We start from the raw sequence: 18,669 nt of genomic DNA on the forward strand, positions 1-18,669 counted from the left end.
GTCCACTCGGGCTGAGAGGAAAATGGTCAGTTAAAACACATAATGATTTTAAGTAGATAATGTGCGAAAAAGAAACAACAACCAAGGCATTACAAAAGTATAAATCTTCACAAATCTTTTCATGGACGTGCAGAAGAAAAATAAAAGGCTTAAAGACAACACAGTGATCGATTGGATTGAGCCTTGTTACTTCACATTGTGACCTCTTGACACCCGACCCTTGACCTTGTGACCATGATTGCCCTGTGCCTCCCTACTCTTAATGGCTGCCCAGTGAACCATAACAAGCTACCCAACCCGCCAGGATGACGTAAGAGTGTGTGTGTATGTGTGTGTGTGTGTGTGCAAAGAGGTCACGACGCAACAAAGTTAAATCAGAGAGAAGGGTAGATGTAGAGGCAAAGAGAGGTGGATGGGGGAGGAAGGAAAGAAAACAAGAGTTGGACAAACAGCAGGATGAGTGAGTGGGAAGCTGAAACTCCTACCAGTCATCTTCTTTTCATCTACCTTGATTAAACACAACATGATTTTCCAAACAGTTCCTCTTAGGAATAAAGCAAGAGTGCAGCGGTGATTTCAGCATCATAAGTGGGACTTGGTTATGCCAGCACTGATAAAGCTTCAGCTGATAACTGAGGGGGTTTATCTCCTGCAGACTCCTTGACCCACAGACTACTGATAGGAGATGATAAGAAACACTGTTTACAGCTTATGACATTATACTATCTGCCATTCATCACTGAGAGGGCAACAGACACTGATGAACTGAACTGAGGCGAATAAACATGAGCATAGACTCCTTCGTGCTTATGCTGTGTTTATTTGATTTTTATTATATGCACACACGAAGACTTGAACACACACTGGCAAAAGCGACCTCCTGCAGAATGGACACACAAACACTCTAGATGCCAGTGTGCTGCATGATGTCCCACAGGGGTTTATGTTTAATAACGCAACATTATGTTCATTTTAGATCCTGATTCAAAACAGGCATGTCCAGCTTAAAATTCACAGGAAAAAACTCTTATCTTGTGACTGTGCAAGCTGCAGGAACTCATGACATTATGCAGGTATGACAAAACAGAGGAGGTTATGATTCCGTGTGACTAGAGTCTATCTCAAAATGCAAAAAGGAACATAACAGAACCTGCAAAAGGATCCATTACATGATAATCCTTACCAAATTTCCCTTCAGGCATTAATTTAATATATCTATCCATCAATCTTCTTGTCAAGCGCAGAAGACATGGAGCTTGAGCAGATTCCTCCAGGACGCAAATGATATGTTCATGTTCATCTGTCTCTGAATGTCTCCTCTGACTATTACCCTACGTGAAGAGTCAACAGTCAGCCAAAAAGTAAGGTGAAGAAAAAAGGTAGTACACATGAAGCACACATGCTGAATAAGGTGTATCCTGGTTAATTCTGTTTGCTTGTCAGAAGGCAAATAAATGTGGGACAGGTTAGGAAGTTAACACCAGCCACCAGGCAAATGTGAAAATTTGCTTTGTGGCTTATAGGTTTGCTCCCCCAGTACCTCTGGCACCTGGCCAGCAGGGGTTTGAAGGTCCTGTTCAAAACGCAAGGTAAGGGTGTCTTCACTCCACACTTTTTGCTGACATTGAAAAAGTGGGACACATGATATATTTATATATATTTATATTTCACCTTATCTCAGACATTTTAGCTGGTGGATGATGCAGTATTTTGTTTACATGTATAGGCTACATGAATGAATAGATACATGTGCGCACATCACACGTGCCCATGTGGGATTTGTGTGACGATGCTAAAAACTGTTTCAGCTGGCTTTCATTGTAAAAGCACAAAAGCCTATCAGTTGTCGACACTGCATCAAACTCAGCCCATTTTTTAAATTGTGATTTATTTTGTGGCTCATAAAAAATACTAGGTTTTCCACAGGTGTGCTCCTATGAGAGCCTATTAATCCCCCCCCCCCCAACTTTACAACCAGAAAGCAATCCACTCTGACTAAAAAGCAAGACATATCTTTAATTGACCACTTTCCATCCATCTTACAGCAGCTTCACATTGGTGAATAAAGGCAGTAGCAATATGGTTAAAAAAAAAAAAAAAAGTAGGAAAAAAGTGCGGCACAAAAAAACAGAATAGTGTGAACATGTGAATATTCTGTGAGTGTCTGGTAAACTCTGGAAACTGCTTATCACTGTTTCTGGGGAATGAAAAAGTTACTCTGCTGCCAGGTGTCAACTCCAGTCAAACCAGAGGACACCAAAAGCAGATTTCCTTTAACAGAGCAGATAAGAGAAATATCTGACAGGAGGCTGGGCTGGGGAGGTGTGGTAAAACAGATGGAGTAATGTTGCTTAACACCATCTGTACTACACCGCTGTTGCTCGATCTGGCTGTTCAGCAGCTATATCATGTTACCCAGGGCTACACTGACACAAAACTGTCAGAGGCACACCGACAGGCTGGAGGGCAAACCCGCTCCTAGCTGAAGAGACTGTGCACACACCCATCGCACACACACACACACACACAAACCCACAGGCGGGAATCTTCGGTCATGTTACCTCTCACCTAGAACAATATTCACTGCAAGAGCGCCTGACAGGAAGCAGCAACATGCAAGGTTTGCAGTGCTGGTCTGAATATACTTCACCACGCCACCTACCTACACAGCCTTTGATATGAACACACATGAGACAAGATTTAGCTCCAAAAAGCTTGTTCCACAGGAAAGATAGGAGCCAAAATGAACACAGGTTGAGATTACTTCTGCTTATCTACACTAGTTTCAGTGTGGGCCTGTACAGGGCTGGTTATTATAATATTATTATACTGAAACTATGGCATGAGAGTAGATATAGTTTGGAATTATAAATTATTGTGGATGCAAATCTAATCTTGCCTGGTTTTAAAAGCTGCATTACAACAAGGGGACACAATTTTCTCAACCTATTAGACTGTTCTAGCTGTTTTATTATTTGAATCTACCTCTACCTTTAGTCCACATTAAAATCCATGCTAGATCTGCTATGATGATTATCTATTCACATTTAACCAAATATACACGTTACAAAATACTGTCCTTAGTCCCAAGTAGGCAAAAATTGAGATGGTAGGGGTGAAAATCCCACAAGGATGAGATTCATTTTATTGTTACCCTTCAAATAAACTTTGCCGACCTGTCCTATCCTCAAGCACAATCCCTCCACACTTTAGGCCACATACATCTGACCACATTTAGTCCTGATTAGCCAGCATTCAACAACTCCTGACAGCAACCAGATATTCAAGGATCACATTTACTTACACCCAAGCAGGACCAGATATAGATACTTACATACCAATCTTATCTTGAATCATTCAGTGAATTACACAGAAAAGTGTAGCATGCCTGTTTTAATGGAGTACTTCCCTCAGACCAAACAATCACTCAGACCAAGGAAAAGACTGGTGTTGTTTGAACAAACCACGGAAACTATAACAATGAAAGCGAGACTGTGTGTGTGTGTGTGTGTGTGTGTGTGTGTGTTTTCTCAACAAACAAGGAGGATTTGTGTGTATGTGTTTGTATCTCTGTGTGCACAGAATGAGAACAGAGAGCACTGTACAGATCTCAGCCCACCACCTTCTCTTGGCACCAGTTGGCTTTTTGTTGTGGTTCCTGTCTGAAAACAAAAGGTCCATATCCCATCCCATCAGTATGGCCCCTAAACCACTGGCCCTCTTTGGAATGGCTGGCCTCAATGCACTGCAAGGCCCGATGGGACGAGCCAAGGCACTGCCTGCCAGCAATGTCACTGAATTCAAACTAAAACCAAAAAATATATGAAGGGTTTCATTACAAAGTGCTATATATCCATTTTAGAAAACTATAGTTACAAAAAAATATACATTTGGTGTTGTCCATCTTGGACTTCTAGTGGCATTCATGCTATTTTTGGTTCATTTTGTTTCAAGGAAGGGTGGAGCACACTAGAAAAATTATCTCGTCCAACTATCCACCAAAATTGCTGTGAAGGGGTGATGGTAAATGTATCTATTAAGCATTTCCCTGCATTTACTGTTAAATATATGCCACATTACTTCACTACTTTTTTATGGAGTGTGTAATTATAGCCAAGGTCTGGAGTACATCATCACCAAAGACCTGTGATTAGTTTTACTTTCAGACATGGCGGCGCAGTGATTCAGAGACCGTCCTTCAACAGGAAAGTGAGAGGGCTGAAAAGAGAATTTCAATGACAAAAACGTTAGATAGGCTACAGGGGGGCAGAATACACGATCCTATATCAGGGCTGCTAATATTTATGCTGCAAGCCAATGAAGCAGTGTAGATCTACTGTTTCAAATCATAACAACTGTGAGCTGACATCTAACGCCATCTGTACTGTGAAGGTGCCACTCTGCTGCTGTATGCCCTTACACGAGGCAGACTTAACACCCAGCAGCAGTGCTGCCACCAACACACCATGTGTTTTATGTGAACAAACTCCATGTATAGGAGCTGGTAACCTGTAAGCAAAATATATGCATTCTCAGAAGTTGAAGAAGCATAAAAATGAGATTATATTCAGTGACACTTTATTTTGCAACCACTCCCAATTGAGCATCTATAAAATGTGTATAAACAGCTGACACATGCATCTGAACACACTATAACGTGCCCATAAAAGGAAATTGTTAAGATTTACATGTTTTAAAATGTGAAATTCATCGCTTATATCTAAGCTACTCTTATAAGAGCTTGCTTCATGTTATATTAGAGTGTGTGAGAAAGCATTTGTTAATTTATAAATGTGTAATGGGGGTAGAGGGGAATAAAATAAATTGTAAACCTATACTGCAATAAACAACTGAGAATGGACAGAATTTTTCAGCAAAAGCACCATTTTCTACTGAACATGGTTTTCTGGGCTTAGGCCAGCAAGGCTATTCTGGGATATTAGTTTGGTTTCCACTTTGGAGCCAGGCAGTGCAAGCGAGAGCCAGTACATTATCAATTCCCCTCAAGACATAATTTGTGTGATTATCTTTTTAAATTTGCTGCCAGCTGAGATGACTTATCAGTAAGGGTGGAGTTAGAAATATTGAGCAATACTTTTACTTTTGACTCCTCAACATTTTGAACAGCATCACTGGCCCTGACAAGCCCCGCATGGCTCTTTTGAGGGAAAGTGGCTGTTGCGGAGGCAGGCAGGCCCTGGCCTCTCCCTGCGCTCCTGTTTCAAGCGCTGCACAGGCACTGCAATGGTTTGTCATAAATGCAAACCAGTAGGTGGAAATTTATGACTCAACTGTCTGTTTGCCTGGTTTTTCTTACTGACTGCTATAGTAGGACAGCAGACTAGCTGGCTGGTTGGCTGGTTAACTGACTAGCTTAGTAGGTTGGCTGGCTGGCTGCCTGCTTCTTCTGCACTATTGTGGAAACAGGTCGAGTGCATTGTGTTTGGACAAAGAGGCCATGCCTAACCCACAACAAAAAGTGACATCAGCGCAAAGGAAAAAACAAAAACACCGCAGGGGAGCAAGTTAGGGAGGGAAGGAGGAGGAGGGGAAGAGAGCTCCCATTCCATTTTACTCAGAGGTGCAAGGAAGCTGATATTCAGCTCATTTGAACCAATGCGTCATGGGAACAGGCCAGTAACACAGCATGCACTTACAGTTGGAGCTCTAACTATTCCCAACCTCTTAATGCACCTGTCAATGACAACAATTATCCTTCATGTTCTTGTGTGTGTTCCAAGTTTATCAGTTATTGCACATCTCTGAAAATGAAGGTCAGCATTCAATAAGCAGCTTTAACCTTTATAGATACTCTTTTTCCACCTGAAATGGAGCAGCTTGTAGTTTTACCAAGTTTTACCTATTGAGGCACCATCGTTATTGTCCTCTAGAGAGTTCAAATTATAAAAAAGGGCTTTGTAGACTCCCCTACAGCATACAAAGACGTCACAGATACAACTGCACTTCATTAAGCAGCCTCTTTAAATGCCTCTACTACGGTTCTCATTTAAGTTATTTAAAGCAATATCTAGCCAACCTACAAGTACTAAATACACAGACCACCCCTACATTACTCTGCTGTGGAATACATTCAGCCACCTCTTCTAAAAACAGGATTTTAATCATCAATGGATTTTTAGAAAGAAAATATGGCACAATGCAGCATATATTCAGTGTGTTTTATTATGTTCTGGTATCCACTGAATGTTAAGAGTGTCCTTGTAGACTTCACTCGGCTCAGGGGCCTGTGCTGGTTGCAGAGCGGCCTGCTGAGAGGGATTGGCTACTTCTGCTTAATCTCGGAAGGAATTTTTTTTCAGCAACGCCAGAACTACTCAGACATAATTAGGAGAGGAGAAAGGGAAGGACAGAAAAAGATAGAGAGGAGAAGGACAGCGAGAGAGCCTTAAGGGAGACAGAAATGGAGACAGAAACGGATAAAAGAGAACAGAGAGGGAAAGCAACATGAGACCACATGGCGTAAGCACCCCACCCCTCTTCCAGTCCATGCAGGTTAACACAAGCATCTGGTTAAAAGAAGCAGTGCTAATGGCAGTTCAGCATAGTTGGTCTTATTTGCCTATGTATCTTGAAGCTCGCCCCACACAAAGACAACTATTGTGTCACAGCGGGAAAAGAGGGCCAGGACCTATGCCTGAACATAATGTTGAACTTCATGGATTCGTAATAAGCCTCTAATCATACAAATGTGATGGTAATTTGCCCAGATCGCATGCACAGACAACACGAGAGCAGACACAGCTAGAGGGGAAAACACACAAACGGATGTCATCCCATGATCATCCCATCGCTTTCAACTCCACTCATAACTGTACACTAACACACACACACACACACAAGATCTGATAAAAACTTACGCTTCTCATCGTCTGCATGAACTAACGATGCTGCTCTTGACAGAACATCAAGTGGTGTCTCCATGTTTGGCTGCCTGTGAGAGGGAAGGACATAATGTTGAAAAGTTGGGCTGCAAACTGCTGGCTTAGGCAGGTCTGTATCTATAGAGACGGTATCATTGTACTACAGACCAGAATTAAAGATGCAATAAATGTAATTTACTGTAGGCTACATATATGGTGTGCATTTCTAATTTCTAATTTAGGCTGAGTCTTTTTATTGTATTACTGTACTGAGCTACTGTACTGAGCTACTGGAGGCCTACATTTCCTCCAGGATCAATTAAAAATCTATCTATCCATCTATCTATCTATCTTCCTAAATGTCTCTCCAGGCCTATTAGATTTTTTTTTTCTCACAATCCTCTTATCACTCAAAAATACACAGCAATATTCCTTTAGGTGCTTCAAACAGGTATGTTGCTGAACATTGAGTTTAATGTGACCATAACATACTTTATAGTATTTTATCATGTGGTATCACTATCATATTTATACAATGACTTGTAGATTTGTGGTTAAATGATGCCTCTAATTTTCTTATCTGATTATTGCAGATCTTTTTCATGAAGGATGTCGCGCCCTCGTGCAGCTGCTCCCGCCAGTGATTATTTCAAATGGACTAAGAAGATAATCTGATAAGGGCCTATTCGTTAAAGTATTACAATGTTGACCCTTAAATCTGCACTACGCTATGAATGGTATTCTGGATTTTTTTTAATCCTTCGGCGCACTTCCCTTCCCACATTCTGCATTCCTGAGATACCTTTCTCGCATTTTCTCCAGGAAAACATCTTTTTTTTTTTTTCAAGCAACGCTCTGTATAATCATTTGTTTCCCTCAGACTAAAATGCAAACTTTGAAAGCATTCTCCCGGTTGTCTGCAGCTCACGATATTGTCTACGTGGTGGCATGAAGGAATGCACCGGATGACAAGCACGGCTTTTCAAAATAGCTTCAGATGAGAGCGACTCGGGCAAAAAGTGAAACCGATTATTTTCGTTAACAAGTGCGGCCAGTCTCATCCCGCAGCGGCTCAGCGGTGGCCAACATGGGGTCCTGGGACCTCATGGTGCCTTGACAGGGCTCCGAGGGGGTCTCCATTAAAATTAGGCTGGATACGATTCCGATTCAAATATTACTGCACTCGGTTGAAGTTGGCACCATGAGAGCATGCATAATGACTGTTCAGATGAGAGGTTTCACTGTGCCCGATGTTTTTAACCACACATACTGCACAGGATGACACTCGGATCTTGTCACACTGCTGGTTTGTCATCTCAAGCATATCGATAAGACTTTGCGTGACACGAAAAGTTTGTGAATAAGCCGCTGGTGCACACTACCAGCTCATATCGTGAATGAAATTTCAGCAATCTCCTTTACATAACAATGCGGATAATATTTCAGCCCTGTTTCAAGTCTGGTTACCACGCGGTGTGAATCCAAATCTGGGAAATTTCACAAGCAGTGCAGCCAAACAGTCACACACGGGTCAGGCAGAGAGCGCCGTGCGCCTACACTCTCAACCTGCGACCCGAAACACTCCAACAAGTTCGTGTTGGTTGCAGCATTAACACAAGTACATACCTCCTTCAAGCGCCACTTTGCTGCCCTCGGTGTTGTAATATCCACAAAAACAAAAGAAAACAAAAAAAGAAAAACAACAACAAACAAATCCCGCAGGAGGAGGACACAAAAGCCGAGGCTAAACGGTCTTGTACGAGGAGAGACAATAGTAAGCTGGGCTGTCGGGACCAACTTGGTTGTAAACGAGGAAGAGGAGGAGGAGGGGGGGCAGGAATGCCAGGAATGATGGAATTCAGTTCCTAGCAGGTGGTGAAAGTGAGGGACGCTGATTGGCGGAGGCTTGAAGCAATGATATCAGCATACATTATGATAATGCGCCGTTGCATCACATCCTTTGGAGGGCAAGGCCACTGTCAAATAGTATTTTTTTTTCCTTCAGAGTGACAGTGGATTCCTGAACACAGTCTCGGTGGGTGGCTCAAAGTGCCTTTGAGCAAAGAAGCTTCTCAGTGGCAGCTAGTGGACCTGAGGTTGTGCATCCATGTGGTAATGTGTGCAGTTACAAAAAAGTGTGCTCAACAAATGTTCCCTAAAACATTAAGATTAAAAGGTTTACAAACATCCAGAGATGAATAATCAGTATGCCACAAATATAGGGTGTAAGTCACATTCTTCACTTGTGGAAATAAGAGCCTTCCTTGAAACCAGTGATGTGGTAAATACAGCAAAAAGGCAGGTAAAGAGACGAAAAATACCAAGCAGTACTGAGTAATCATGAAACCTGTTAGAAATGTTTATTAAACGCATTTCATGTAACTGCAATGCACATTAAAACACTAAAGCAGCTGAACAAGTCAGTGAAAGGACAACGGAGTCAGAGCACCGTGTCCATGCAGAGCCAACCCATGCATCTGCCCGCTAAGGGACCGGGGGCCTTGAGAAGAACAGGTCATATTAATAGGAAATGATGGGGAGCTGAACAGAGACATGCATTAAACAGTTTCTGACTGCAAAGAGGAAACAGTTCTTGTTCTGTAGATACTGTGCCACTCACGACAATCCTCCTGAGAAATGTGGCTCCTGCAATGGTTGTTTTGCATCTTCTACATTTTTTAAAAAGTGTGTTCTTATTTTCAGTTGATAAATAATCAGAAATCGGCTTAAAATACTGTTAACAATTTTTTCAGGTTAAGAGATTAGATTTTTGAGATTGTTGCCGGGGAACGAGGGAGGATGGAGAAGGGAGTGATGGATAAGTGTGTTTGTGTGTTTTTGTGTGTGTGTAAAAATGTGTAGCACCAGTCCATCGTGTCATGGGCACCCAGTAGCACCTTCTCCACAGCAGGGCCAGGGCCAAATACTTGTCAGTAACATAAAACTGATATGGTGCAATATCCAAAAATGGCACCATATCTTAACTAAACAACCATCTATGGGGCAATAATATGATAACAAAGTGAAATTATTTTTGCTCTAGGGGAAATAAAGCATATGTTAAATGTCAGAAAAAAAAAATCTCCACAGAAATATTATTTTCTACAGAAATTCAGCACTGTAGTTGGCACCATCTCTCCCTCTCATCTTTCACTCTTGCTAGGCAGTGTAGTGAATATATATTAAATGTGACAGATACTGTCCAAAACCTCTTCCTCAGGGACATGGCAGACAGGCATTTTAGACTGGCAATTTTGACAGCAATTACAACCACACACATTTCCTTCAATATACTTTTACTCCTTGAAGCACACTGTCTATTCCACATTGATTTAGTGCCACTTTGCAGAGCCTTTTGGCTGAAAATGCAGCACATTCAGCACCGTCTTGTCAGTCAATGTAACTGTCATCCATTTATAAAAGGGTCGGCTGTGATTCAAGACTAACACTTGCCAAACACAGCCTTATGCATGGTCAGTGATCCCCCCGGGGCTATGGAGTGATACAACCAAAGGTTAGCGTGTGACTGGTGGAACAGAAGTTCATCAGGGTGAAGTCAGAGGGATAGACGGGTGCCTGATGTCAAGTTCTTGTCTGTCTGACAGTCACACATGTTAACAAGTGTCTGACAGACAGACAGGATCAGGACGGCTGCGGGACAGAGGGCTTCCTCCTCCATCCCCTCCACATTTTTATCAGTTTCTTGGAGCTGTACGACACCGTCTTCCACAAGCCTGGGGAGGAACAAAACACACAGCACGTTGAACGTTACCTTGCAGTAAAACAGCTGTCGTCACACAGTGACAACTTTAATTAATTATAAGCTTTAAAAAATCCTAGTTCATAAGAGTGCTTTTCACAAATGCTTAGAGGAATACCGAGACATTTTGAATGTGAGATGTTTGTCTTTTTTTACTCAGTGATTATATGTGTCATTTGGTGAAAAAAAAAAAAAAAAAAAAAAAATTAGGCAAAGAGACTTGTGATAATGCTTTTGGTCCATAATTAAAGAATCTGAATTGAGAATTTTGATGATAAAGTAATAGAGTTAGGGTGCTTACCTGCTGTGGCAATGCCTTTGAGACTCTGTGTTATACTGGAGGACTTCACAATTGATGAGATACCTGAGGAGAAGCAAACGCATCAGACTCATCAACCTCCAGATTATATTGATCATGCTATTACAAAACACTTTATATGATGGTATCGTACAGTTTGATTTTGAGCCCATTATAAAACACTATAGCAGTATAAGAGTACTGAGATGAAGAAATCTGCGCCCTCCAGAATCAGTATGGATTCATTCCTTTGTCAATCATGCCATCCATCCATCTTTCGAAATGTCTGAACAAAATCCATCCATCAGTCTGTCCGTCTACACTGAATGATTTGATTAAAGCAGTATGATTAAAAGTCTAAATTTCAAATTCTAACCTAACTTGTACACTATAAGTTCAATTGAAAAAGAATCTTCACAAATCCAGCTATACTTATAAACTACAGTCTGTCAGGCTCAAAGGAAGGTGCTGAAATTATTAAGTATAAATTTCAAACTTGGTAAGTTGGTATCTCAGACAGCCCTGGGGCGATTGCGGGGAAACTCAGAGAGATGATGCATTATGGCACTGCGTTGTGGCATTTTAAAATGTTACAGTGACTGGCCTGATGGGCTCTCTGTGATTAAAAGGTAAAATGTCAAACTCCTGCGTCACTGGTCCCATTTTGATAGAACCTGGCAGGGATGATGCATCTCGTTACGGTCACACCAAAGGCGCGACTGCATCATTTATGAGAAACACGATTACTCGTTTTATTTTTGGCTTAGTTATCCTATGCAGTTTGTCCACTTTTTGTATGTTCACATTCGTCACGCTGTTTTAAAGTTTTTTATGATTTTTTTTTTACCACTTTTATTTTAATCATGTAAAGTGCTGTGTAACATTGTTTGCTCTACAAATAAAAATGATCATCATTATTATTATTAGTTCCTCCCTGTCTGTATGAAAGCTTCTGTGATGGAATATTTTAATCAGCCTTCTCCTCCTTGCCTCCTATCCTTAATCTACTCATCACCAATCTAATCATAAATCTTAACATCCTAACTTTGCTATACACCAGCGTCACAAGGAATAGAGCTGAAATGTCTGTAGCAGATTTGTTATTACGCCTCCTTCACACCTTCCCTTACGCTAAAGGTTCATCCAATCATCGGACTATCGATTGCATGCTGTATGCCTCTCTTTCTGCCTTCATGCAAGATGGAACCAATTTAGAGACGACAAATAACAGAATGTTTTTCTACAAATATTTTTATGTGAGTTATCAATCTGACATTTCCTTGTATAATGGCTCCATTTTTAGCTTCCAAGGCCATCAATGACAGAATCTCCTTTAACCATCCATCCCTAAATTCAAGTCTTTCTTTCTGTAGCTGAGGATCCACAGACTATATTCTACAGCAGATTCTCATCTCCTCCAGTTCCCTACCTTGCTGTACAACAGCTCCACAGTCTGGGTCCTGAGCCACCTGCAGCAGGATCTCTTCCACGTCTCGGTTCTTCCCCGGTGGGTCAACCAGCCGTGTGATCCTCTGCTGCAGGGTCCGAGGCAACGCCATCAGCTGCACAAACTGGCCCTCGGGGCTCTTGTCTACCTGCATGCACACAAATGAAAATAATTCAGCATGAATTGACAGAGATACATACATTAAACTCAAGACCAGCACATTGTGAAATTGCCCTACCAGCAGGCATTATCTAGCTGGAAAGGCAAAAATGAACAATAAATGAACAATAACACAGCATTCAATTTAACTGCAAATAACAAATCGCCTGAGTGAAGACATCATCAAATACGAATGATATGCTGTTTTATCTGTGAAATTAGCCTATACGCCTGACAGCATGCTGCTTCAAATTTATAACATCTTGAAATTATATTTGGAATGCTGCCAGCACAGTAAGTATCTCTACAAAACTCTATCACTATAAAAATTTTACATTTTCAGCCCAATATTAGAACTAAATGCTGCGTCATGGAGCCAGGCTCATTAAATCAGAGAAATATTCAAATCATGTAGAGACCCAGAGGGCACAAGTTCATTGCCCATTTTGGATTCTCATCCGTATCTTAAGAAATGTGCTATGAAGCACAGTAAGAGTCCCTAAGGAAGCACACAGTGGACTGCAACACCAGTTTCAATTTAACTTAAAATGCAAGAAACTAAAAGTCATTTTGTAGAGCATTTGCATTTAATTATGCCCTAAGTTTGGATATGGCAAAGTAAAGCCATTTGTTTAATATTTTAAGTGAAACATTCGACTAATATCTACTTTCTGAGGTGGCTGCACTGAAAGGAACCTGAATCCAGTCCAGGTTGGCAACACCACAGATAACAAGTAGGCTAGCAAACCTGTGGCCACACAGTGTTGCTACAACTAACAGACAGAATTAAATGTGTGGACTGTGAGGGCTGTACCCAAATCACAATTTCCAGAGTCCAATTTCAATATGATAGCTCAGTGGGCAGCATCAGCTTTTGTTTGGTACTGTGGATATGTTTTGAATTCCTCGTGAGGCATTTCCATGCTGATTATGGACAGAGTGGCTTCAATACTGTCCTTCACAATTCTCCAATTAATTCATCCAATTATTGCGCATCTAGCCTACCAGTTATAAAAGAATATAAAAACATAGTGTGTCTTGTGTTACTGTCAAATTGCAATGCCCAATAACTATCTGGAAAAACAAAACAAAAAACAAAACAAAAAAAAGGGGGCAGCACTACTTGACTTGGCCTCTTTGGATGCCTGGTGTGTGAATGTACCAGGCAGCAACATAGAGCTGGCTCATGCGTATTGTCTGCTATATTATCACACAGTAATTCTCCTGTGCACACACTGTTTCCCTTATATCACCTAAAGAGCACATACTGTAACTCCCCTAAGGCCTACACATTGCAAGAAGCAATACACACGCAGCCCTGAACTGACCAATCAGCACACAGTGCCCAGCTTTTATGGTGCTCTCTATTACTTTGGTTTAGTGGCACAGGCAGATGAAACTTTACACCTGAACTGAGGATGAGCAGACAGGAGTGTCTATTGTTGTTCTTCAGTGCATGCACGCACACACAACCACACACCCATTTTCCACGCTGTGCCAGCTAATATGCATAGCAGGGATCAGGGCACTGTGCCATGTTAGTCACACCCCATTTAAAGTTCACTTCTGAGGTTGGAAGTACACTCTGTTCTGTCCAGGACAAAGCTGTATGTATCAATTTAGTATAATATTTTAAGGCATTGCAGGTGGGAAATCTCAACAACAACTATAGAAATTAATAGATTTTGGTAAGCATTATTTCCATTGTTAGATAAAATGTATCAAGTCTTACATCGCCTTGGGGGAAAGAAAGAAATGGCAGTCTGTCATAAAAATGAGCATATCAGGTTTATAAGGTTTTCACTCCAGTTCTCTGACACCATTATGGCACCTTGAACATAGACATGGTGGGTGGATTCAGGGTGCACCAAGTCAAGTTAGCAGGGAATCAGATTGTATTGCAGATAAAACACAGAACAATTTTTTGAATAGTGAAACAAGCTGATTTGATTTTCTCCTTCACATCCATGCATTTCTGACATTTTATAATGTGCCATCCACAGTTTAGTCCATAGGTCATGAAACACTTGGGTGACAAGACTTGATGTAATAATAAAAAAAAAAAAAATGAAACTGGAGATAGTTGTTGCTTTTTTTGCAGTACAACAACATTACTCAACACCACATGATGTACAAGTGTAGCTGAGTTGCTAACATAAATCCTAGGGTTAGGGGAAAAAGAAATTCGATTCTCATATGTATCATATTCTATCATATGAAACTTGGTGACCTAAAGACTCCATTGGTACCAAGCATGTCATGGTAGGTTGTCAGCAAGAGGACTAAAAATCAAAGTTAGACTACATTTTGGCAAGGGAAAATCTAGCATGGCCATTTTCAAACGGGTCCCTTGACCTCTGAGCTTAAGATATCTGAATGAAAATGGGTTTAATGAGAATCCACAGGTCTCACCTCTGCAGACATGGACACTTTATGCTAATCCTATGCAGTTTGGAACAAAAACCATGCAGGTTTTTTTTGTTGTTGTTGTTGTTTTTTTGCATTAAGTACATACATGTTATTTTCGCCAGTTGTAAAATGGTACATGGTAAATATTCTGCAAATATTTCTAGGAGTTGCATAAATTGGGTTTCACTGGAGAGCGGAGACTCTTGTGGATTCAGCGAGCTCAATTTTATTCATGTTTGATGATGTTAGCCCCCGTAGTAGCCCTTTCATTGGAACTCGACATGAATCTATAAAGCTATTGTGACCTTTGGGCCAGTCACAGCTTTATGGAACTTTAAATCCACAAACCAGAGGACTATTCAAAAAACAAAATGCGTAATAAATCATAATATTGAATGGGAATACTTGTAGAATCACAAAACATAGCGAATTGGCACCTTAACATCATGATAGTATCAAATTGTGCGATAAACAGTCAAAATAAATGAGATATTAAAAATAGGTGTGTGTGTATTTGGGTGTGTTTTTATATAAATATATGTGAAGCTTCACCTCTAGTTTTCCCTGCTGAGGCTTGTAGACCACCTGAGGACAGTCCTGTAGGATGTTGCTGTACAGTATCCTGAAGTGCTGAATGTTGTCTTTGACAATATTGGCCACCTTGGATTTATCCTCCCCAATCACCATCCTGAAATCCCCTTAAAGGACATGGAAATGTGCTTTAACTTACGGGCACTGAATAAAATACTGGCAAAATAAGAACTTCAGCTCTCACAGTTTGAAACTGATACCACTTCAACACCACTGAGACGTTATTGACAAAACCGGTGCCACCAGCAAAATATTAAACTTCCTCATTGATAAATCCAACTGAAAGGTAAAAAAAAAATCTTGTCTAAAGTTCATAAAAAGTTTACATGATGCTGGTGTTACTGTCACATTGATTCAGTTTAAAATGTTTAGATTTTGGCACTGTAACAAAAATAAGTGCAAGCTATTAGGCAGGAGGCTACCTCCTGTTTCCTGTTTCCCCTTGCAGCCCTTCTTAGTGCATTCTTGGAATACATAGCCTTGTTAGGTAAACACACAGGAAAACATCAATCTACCTGCTCCTTGTCCACCTCATTACATCTGAACAAATTATATGTCTCTGTCACAGGGTACTTACACCCATCAGCCCAGGTACTTTCAAAAAATGAAACCCTAACCATCTTGTACCAAAGAGAGGAATACCAATCATTATGCTTTTCTGAAACTATAAATATGGGGAGATGTGAGTATGTATGTGTGTAACAGAGAGAGACAGTGAGAAAGCAGACAGTGACATTTTTTTAGCATCTCCATCCAGAATGTGTACATTTAACTATAATTAATTTGTGTGTGTGTGTGTGTGTGTGTGTGTGTGTGTGTGTGTGTGTGAGTTTAAATTCGTTCATGTTTTCATGTTTGTTTGGTCTAGGTACCAGCATAGGAGAGGCCAGCGATCTGCAGGAAGAGGTCTTCTTCAGTGAAGCTCTCAGGCAGCATGAGGAAGGAGGCTGTCACGGCACTCTTGAGGTTGCCCACCAGAGCAGCGCGCAGCTTCCCGTTCTCACCCTGCACCAGCATCTTCACCTGCAAGGAGGCACATACACACATGCACACACACATGCACACACAGATAAGCACAGACACATGCATGAATACCATGAACATAATTAGACAAAGACTGACAGACCAAGTCTGTCTAATAAGTGACTAACTAAATTACTAATTTTAGACAACTTACGCATAGTGTTCCTGACTAATTCAGTAACCATCTGTTCAAGATACTGACTGGTTTGTGCAGGCGTCCAGCGATGTACATGGTCTTCCAGTGCATCAAGTCATCAATCAGAGACTCTGTGCTGATCACACCATATTTAATTACCTGAGAAGAGGACAGGATGCTGGTAGTCACTAAACAGTAACAAGACAAAAAATGATTAAAACTGTTTTAGACAAATTTACTGATTTGCATTAGCAAAAGCATGCTACTCTGAAAAACTATCATGTAGACTTTTGAGCTCAGTTATAAGCTCATAAGATGGTGTTGGCCAAAAGTCAAAGTAAAATTAATTACAAATCCCATGTGAGAATCAGTTTTAGTCTGAGGGACTGCTGGAGCTGGCAATTCAGACACTCTTTGAGCTACCAAAATAAAGTCATCATAAAACACAGTGAGACCTAAAAAAAAATCTTTACCCTTCCATCCACAGGCACCAGCGTATTATAGTACACTGCGGCCCCGTGGTCGTTCTGGATGGAGCTGATCTTTGTGGGCCCCAGCAGTTTTAGGATGGAGTAGTGTTTGCGATTCTGCAGCAGATTCATGGTGTGCCAAGTCACTGGGTCGTCCACTGCAAACACAAAGTCTAGCATGTTCCTCTGAAACACAAAAAAAAGCATGACAGGGATATATAAACACATATATATACACACTAGGACCTGATGTAAATAGTGGGCATGTATCAAAGCCTCTTGCCAAGTAAATCCTAACAGCCTTAGCATGTGTTCATTTCCTGACTCCTGATTAATTGCTTAGTTCAGGTCCTGTCGTAGGTTAAAAAATACGAATGTAATATGGACACAGCAGGGAAGAGACTGAATACATGATAGCCTAATAAATATGCTTGTTTTGCCTCTATTACGGTGGAATATGGAGCAACAGCGCCATCCATCAACACAAATGCTAAACATGTCCAGCGAGACCTGTACATTTCAGACGAAAAGCTTAATAGTAGGCGTTATTACGTTTTAAAAGTTAAAAGGTTATATATTAGCATCGTTGTAGAGCCCGGTAACTTTCAGCATAACCGTGTTGGAGGCGGACAGGAGCTTTCAAAGGCTTGGAGGCTGTCAGGACAGGTGTCACTTACCCCCATTTGACCTTGACTGGTGCCGTGTTGCTTGAAAACACCGGACCCATAGGCAAACGCCAGACTAATGTCTTGAGGAAATTGGGACAAAATCCTTCTGTAAAGCACGCCGGTGTTCTGCAGAGCTGGAAGAGTCATGTTTGTGCTCTGGTGGCTGGCAAGCGGTGACGGTAGCTACTATTTTGACAGGAATAACCGAAGAACTGACATGGATCAAGAAAATCCCTGCGCATAAAGAAACAGGGCCATTTCGGACTAACGGGCCGATGCCCTCAAAACACTAACAGCAGCCCTCGATTCGTACAACAATTTATCTGTAGTACCGTTTAATTTTACTCATCAAGCTGTGAGAGCCAAGCAGTGTGTCGGCTGAAATGTGCGTCACGCAGTCGGCTGCAGCCTGTGGCATCATGGGAAATTGAGTTTAAGCTGGATGATAAGATGAGTCGTAAATCAGCCAGCAGAGGGCGGTCTTGTACCAAGTTTAGCCCTGGCCCCTGAGCTAATGCTTATTTGTATGGATGTAATGTAATTGTGCATTGTTAGAGAAGAGGCTCCCTGTTGCTGCTGTCACTAGTGTCTGCTGCATTATGTGTCGTGGATTTCCGATCCAGGGGAAAATAATTAAAAATCCATCTATCGAGCAGAAATTAATTAAACTGAATGTATTATCCTGTAGCCTGGGGCTGGCTCAAGGCAAAGTGCTTGAGCTGTTAAAGGGCAGGACAAGCAGAAAGATTAAGCACCAGTTAATCTCATGAGGACTTGTTATGTTATAGGAATGAAATATTAGTATGTACATAGTAATCACATTCAGA

General features: G+C 41.2%; 2 protein-coding genes across 2 annotated transcripts in view; both read right to left on the reverse strand.

Annotated features, from left to right (window-relative positions):
* The window catches only part of vgll4b (vestigial-like family member 4b), a 39,850-nt gene extending 31,166 nt beyond the window's left edge, over positions 1-8,684 (reverse strand). Inside the window, exons 1-2 of the mRNA XM_030051376.1 lie at positions 8,508-8,684; positions 6,879-6,952 (exon numbers count right to left, since the gene is read on the reverse strand). Coding sequence (XP_029907236.1) covers positions 6,879-6,942 — 64 coding nt within the window. The 5' untranslated portion in view covers positions 6,943-6,952; positions 8,508-8,684. The remainder of the gene's footprint in view (positions 1-6,878; positions 6,953-8,507) is intronic.
* A 541-nt stretch (positions 8,685-9,225) lies between these two features.
* tamm41 (TAM41 mitochondrial translocator assembly and maintenance homolog) lies at positions 9,226-18,236 on the reverse strand. The gene is made up of 8 exons (XM_030051373.1): positions 17,852-18,236; positions 17,178-17,360; positions 16,771-16,863; positions 16,418-16,568; positions 15,507-15,652; positions 12,369-12,534; positions 10,943-11,005; positions 9,226-10,615 (listed from the first exon to the last, which is right to left on the reverse strand). Exons 1-8 carry the CDS (start codon positions 17,987-17,989, stop codon positions 10,524-10,526), a joined length of 1,032 nt encoding a protein of 343 aa, XP_029907233.1. The 5' UTR covers positions 17,990-18,236; the 3' UTR covers positions 9,226-10,523.
* Positions 18,237-18,669: the final 433 nt, after the last annotated feature.

Source organism: Myripristis murdjan, chromosome 5, assembly GCF_902150065.1.
Source record: "Myripristis murdjan chromosome 5, fMyrMur1.1, whole genome shotgun sequence".
NCBI classification, from domain to species: domain Eukaryota; kingdom Metazoa; phylum Chordata; class Actinopteri; order Holocentriformes; family Holocentridae; genus Myripristis; species Myripristis murdjan.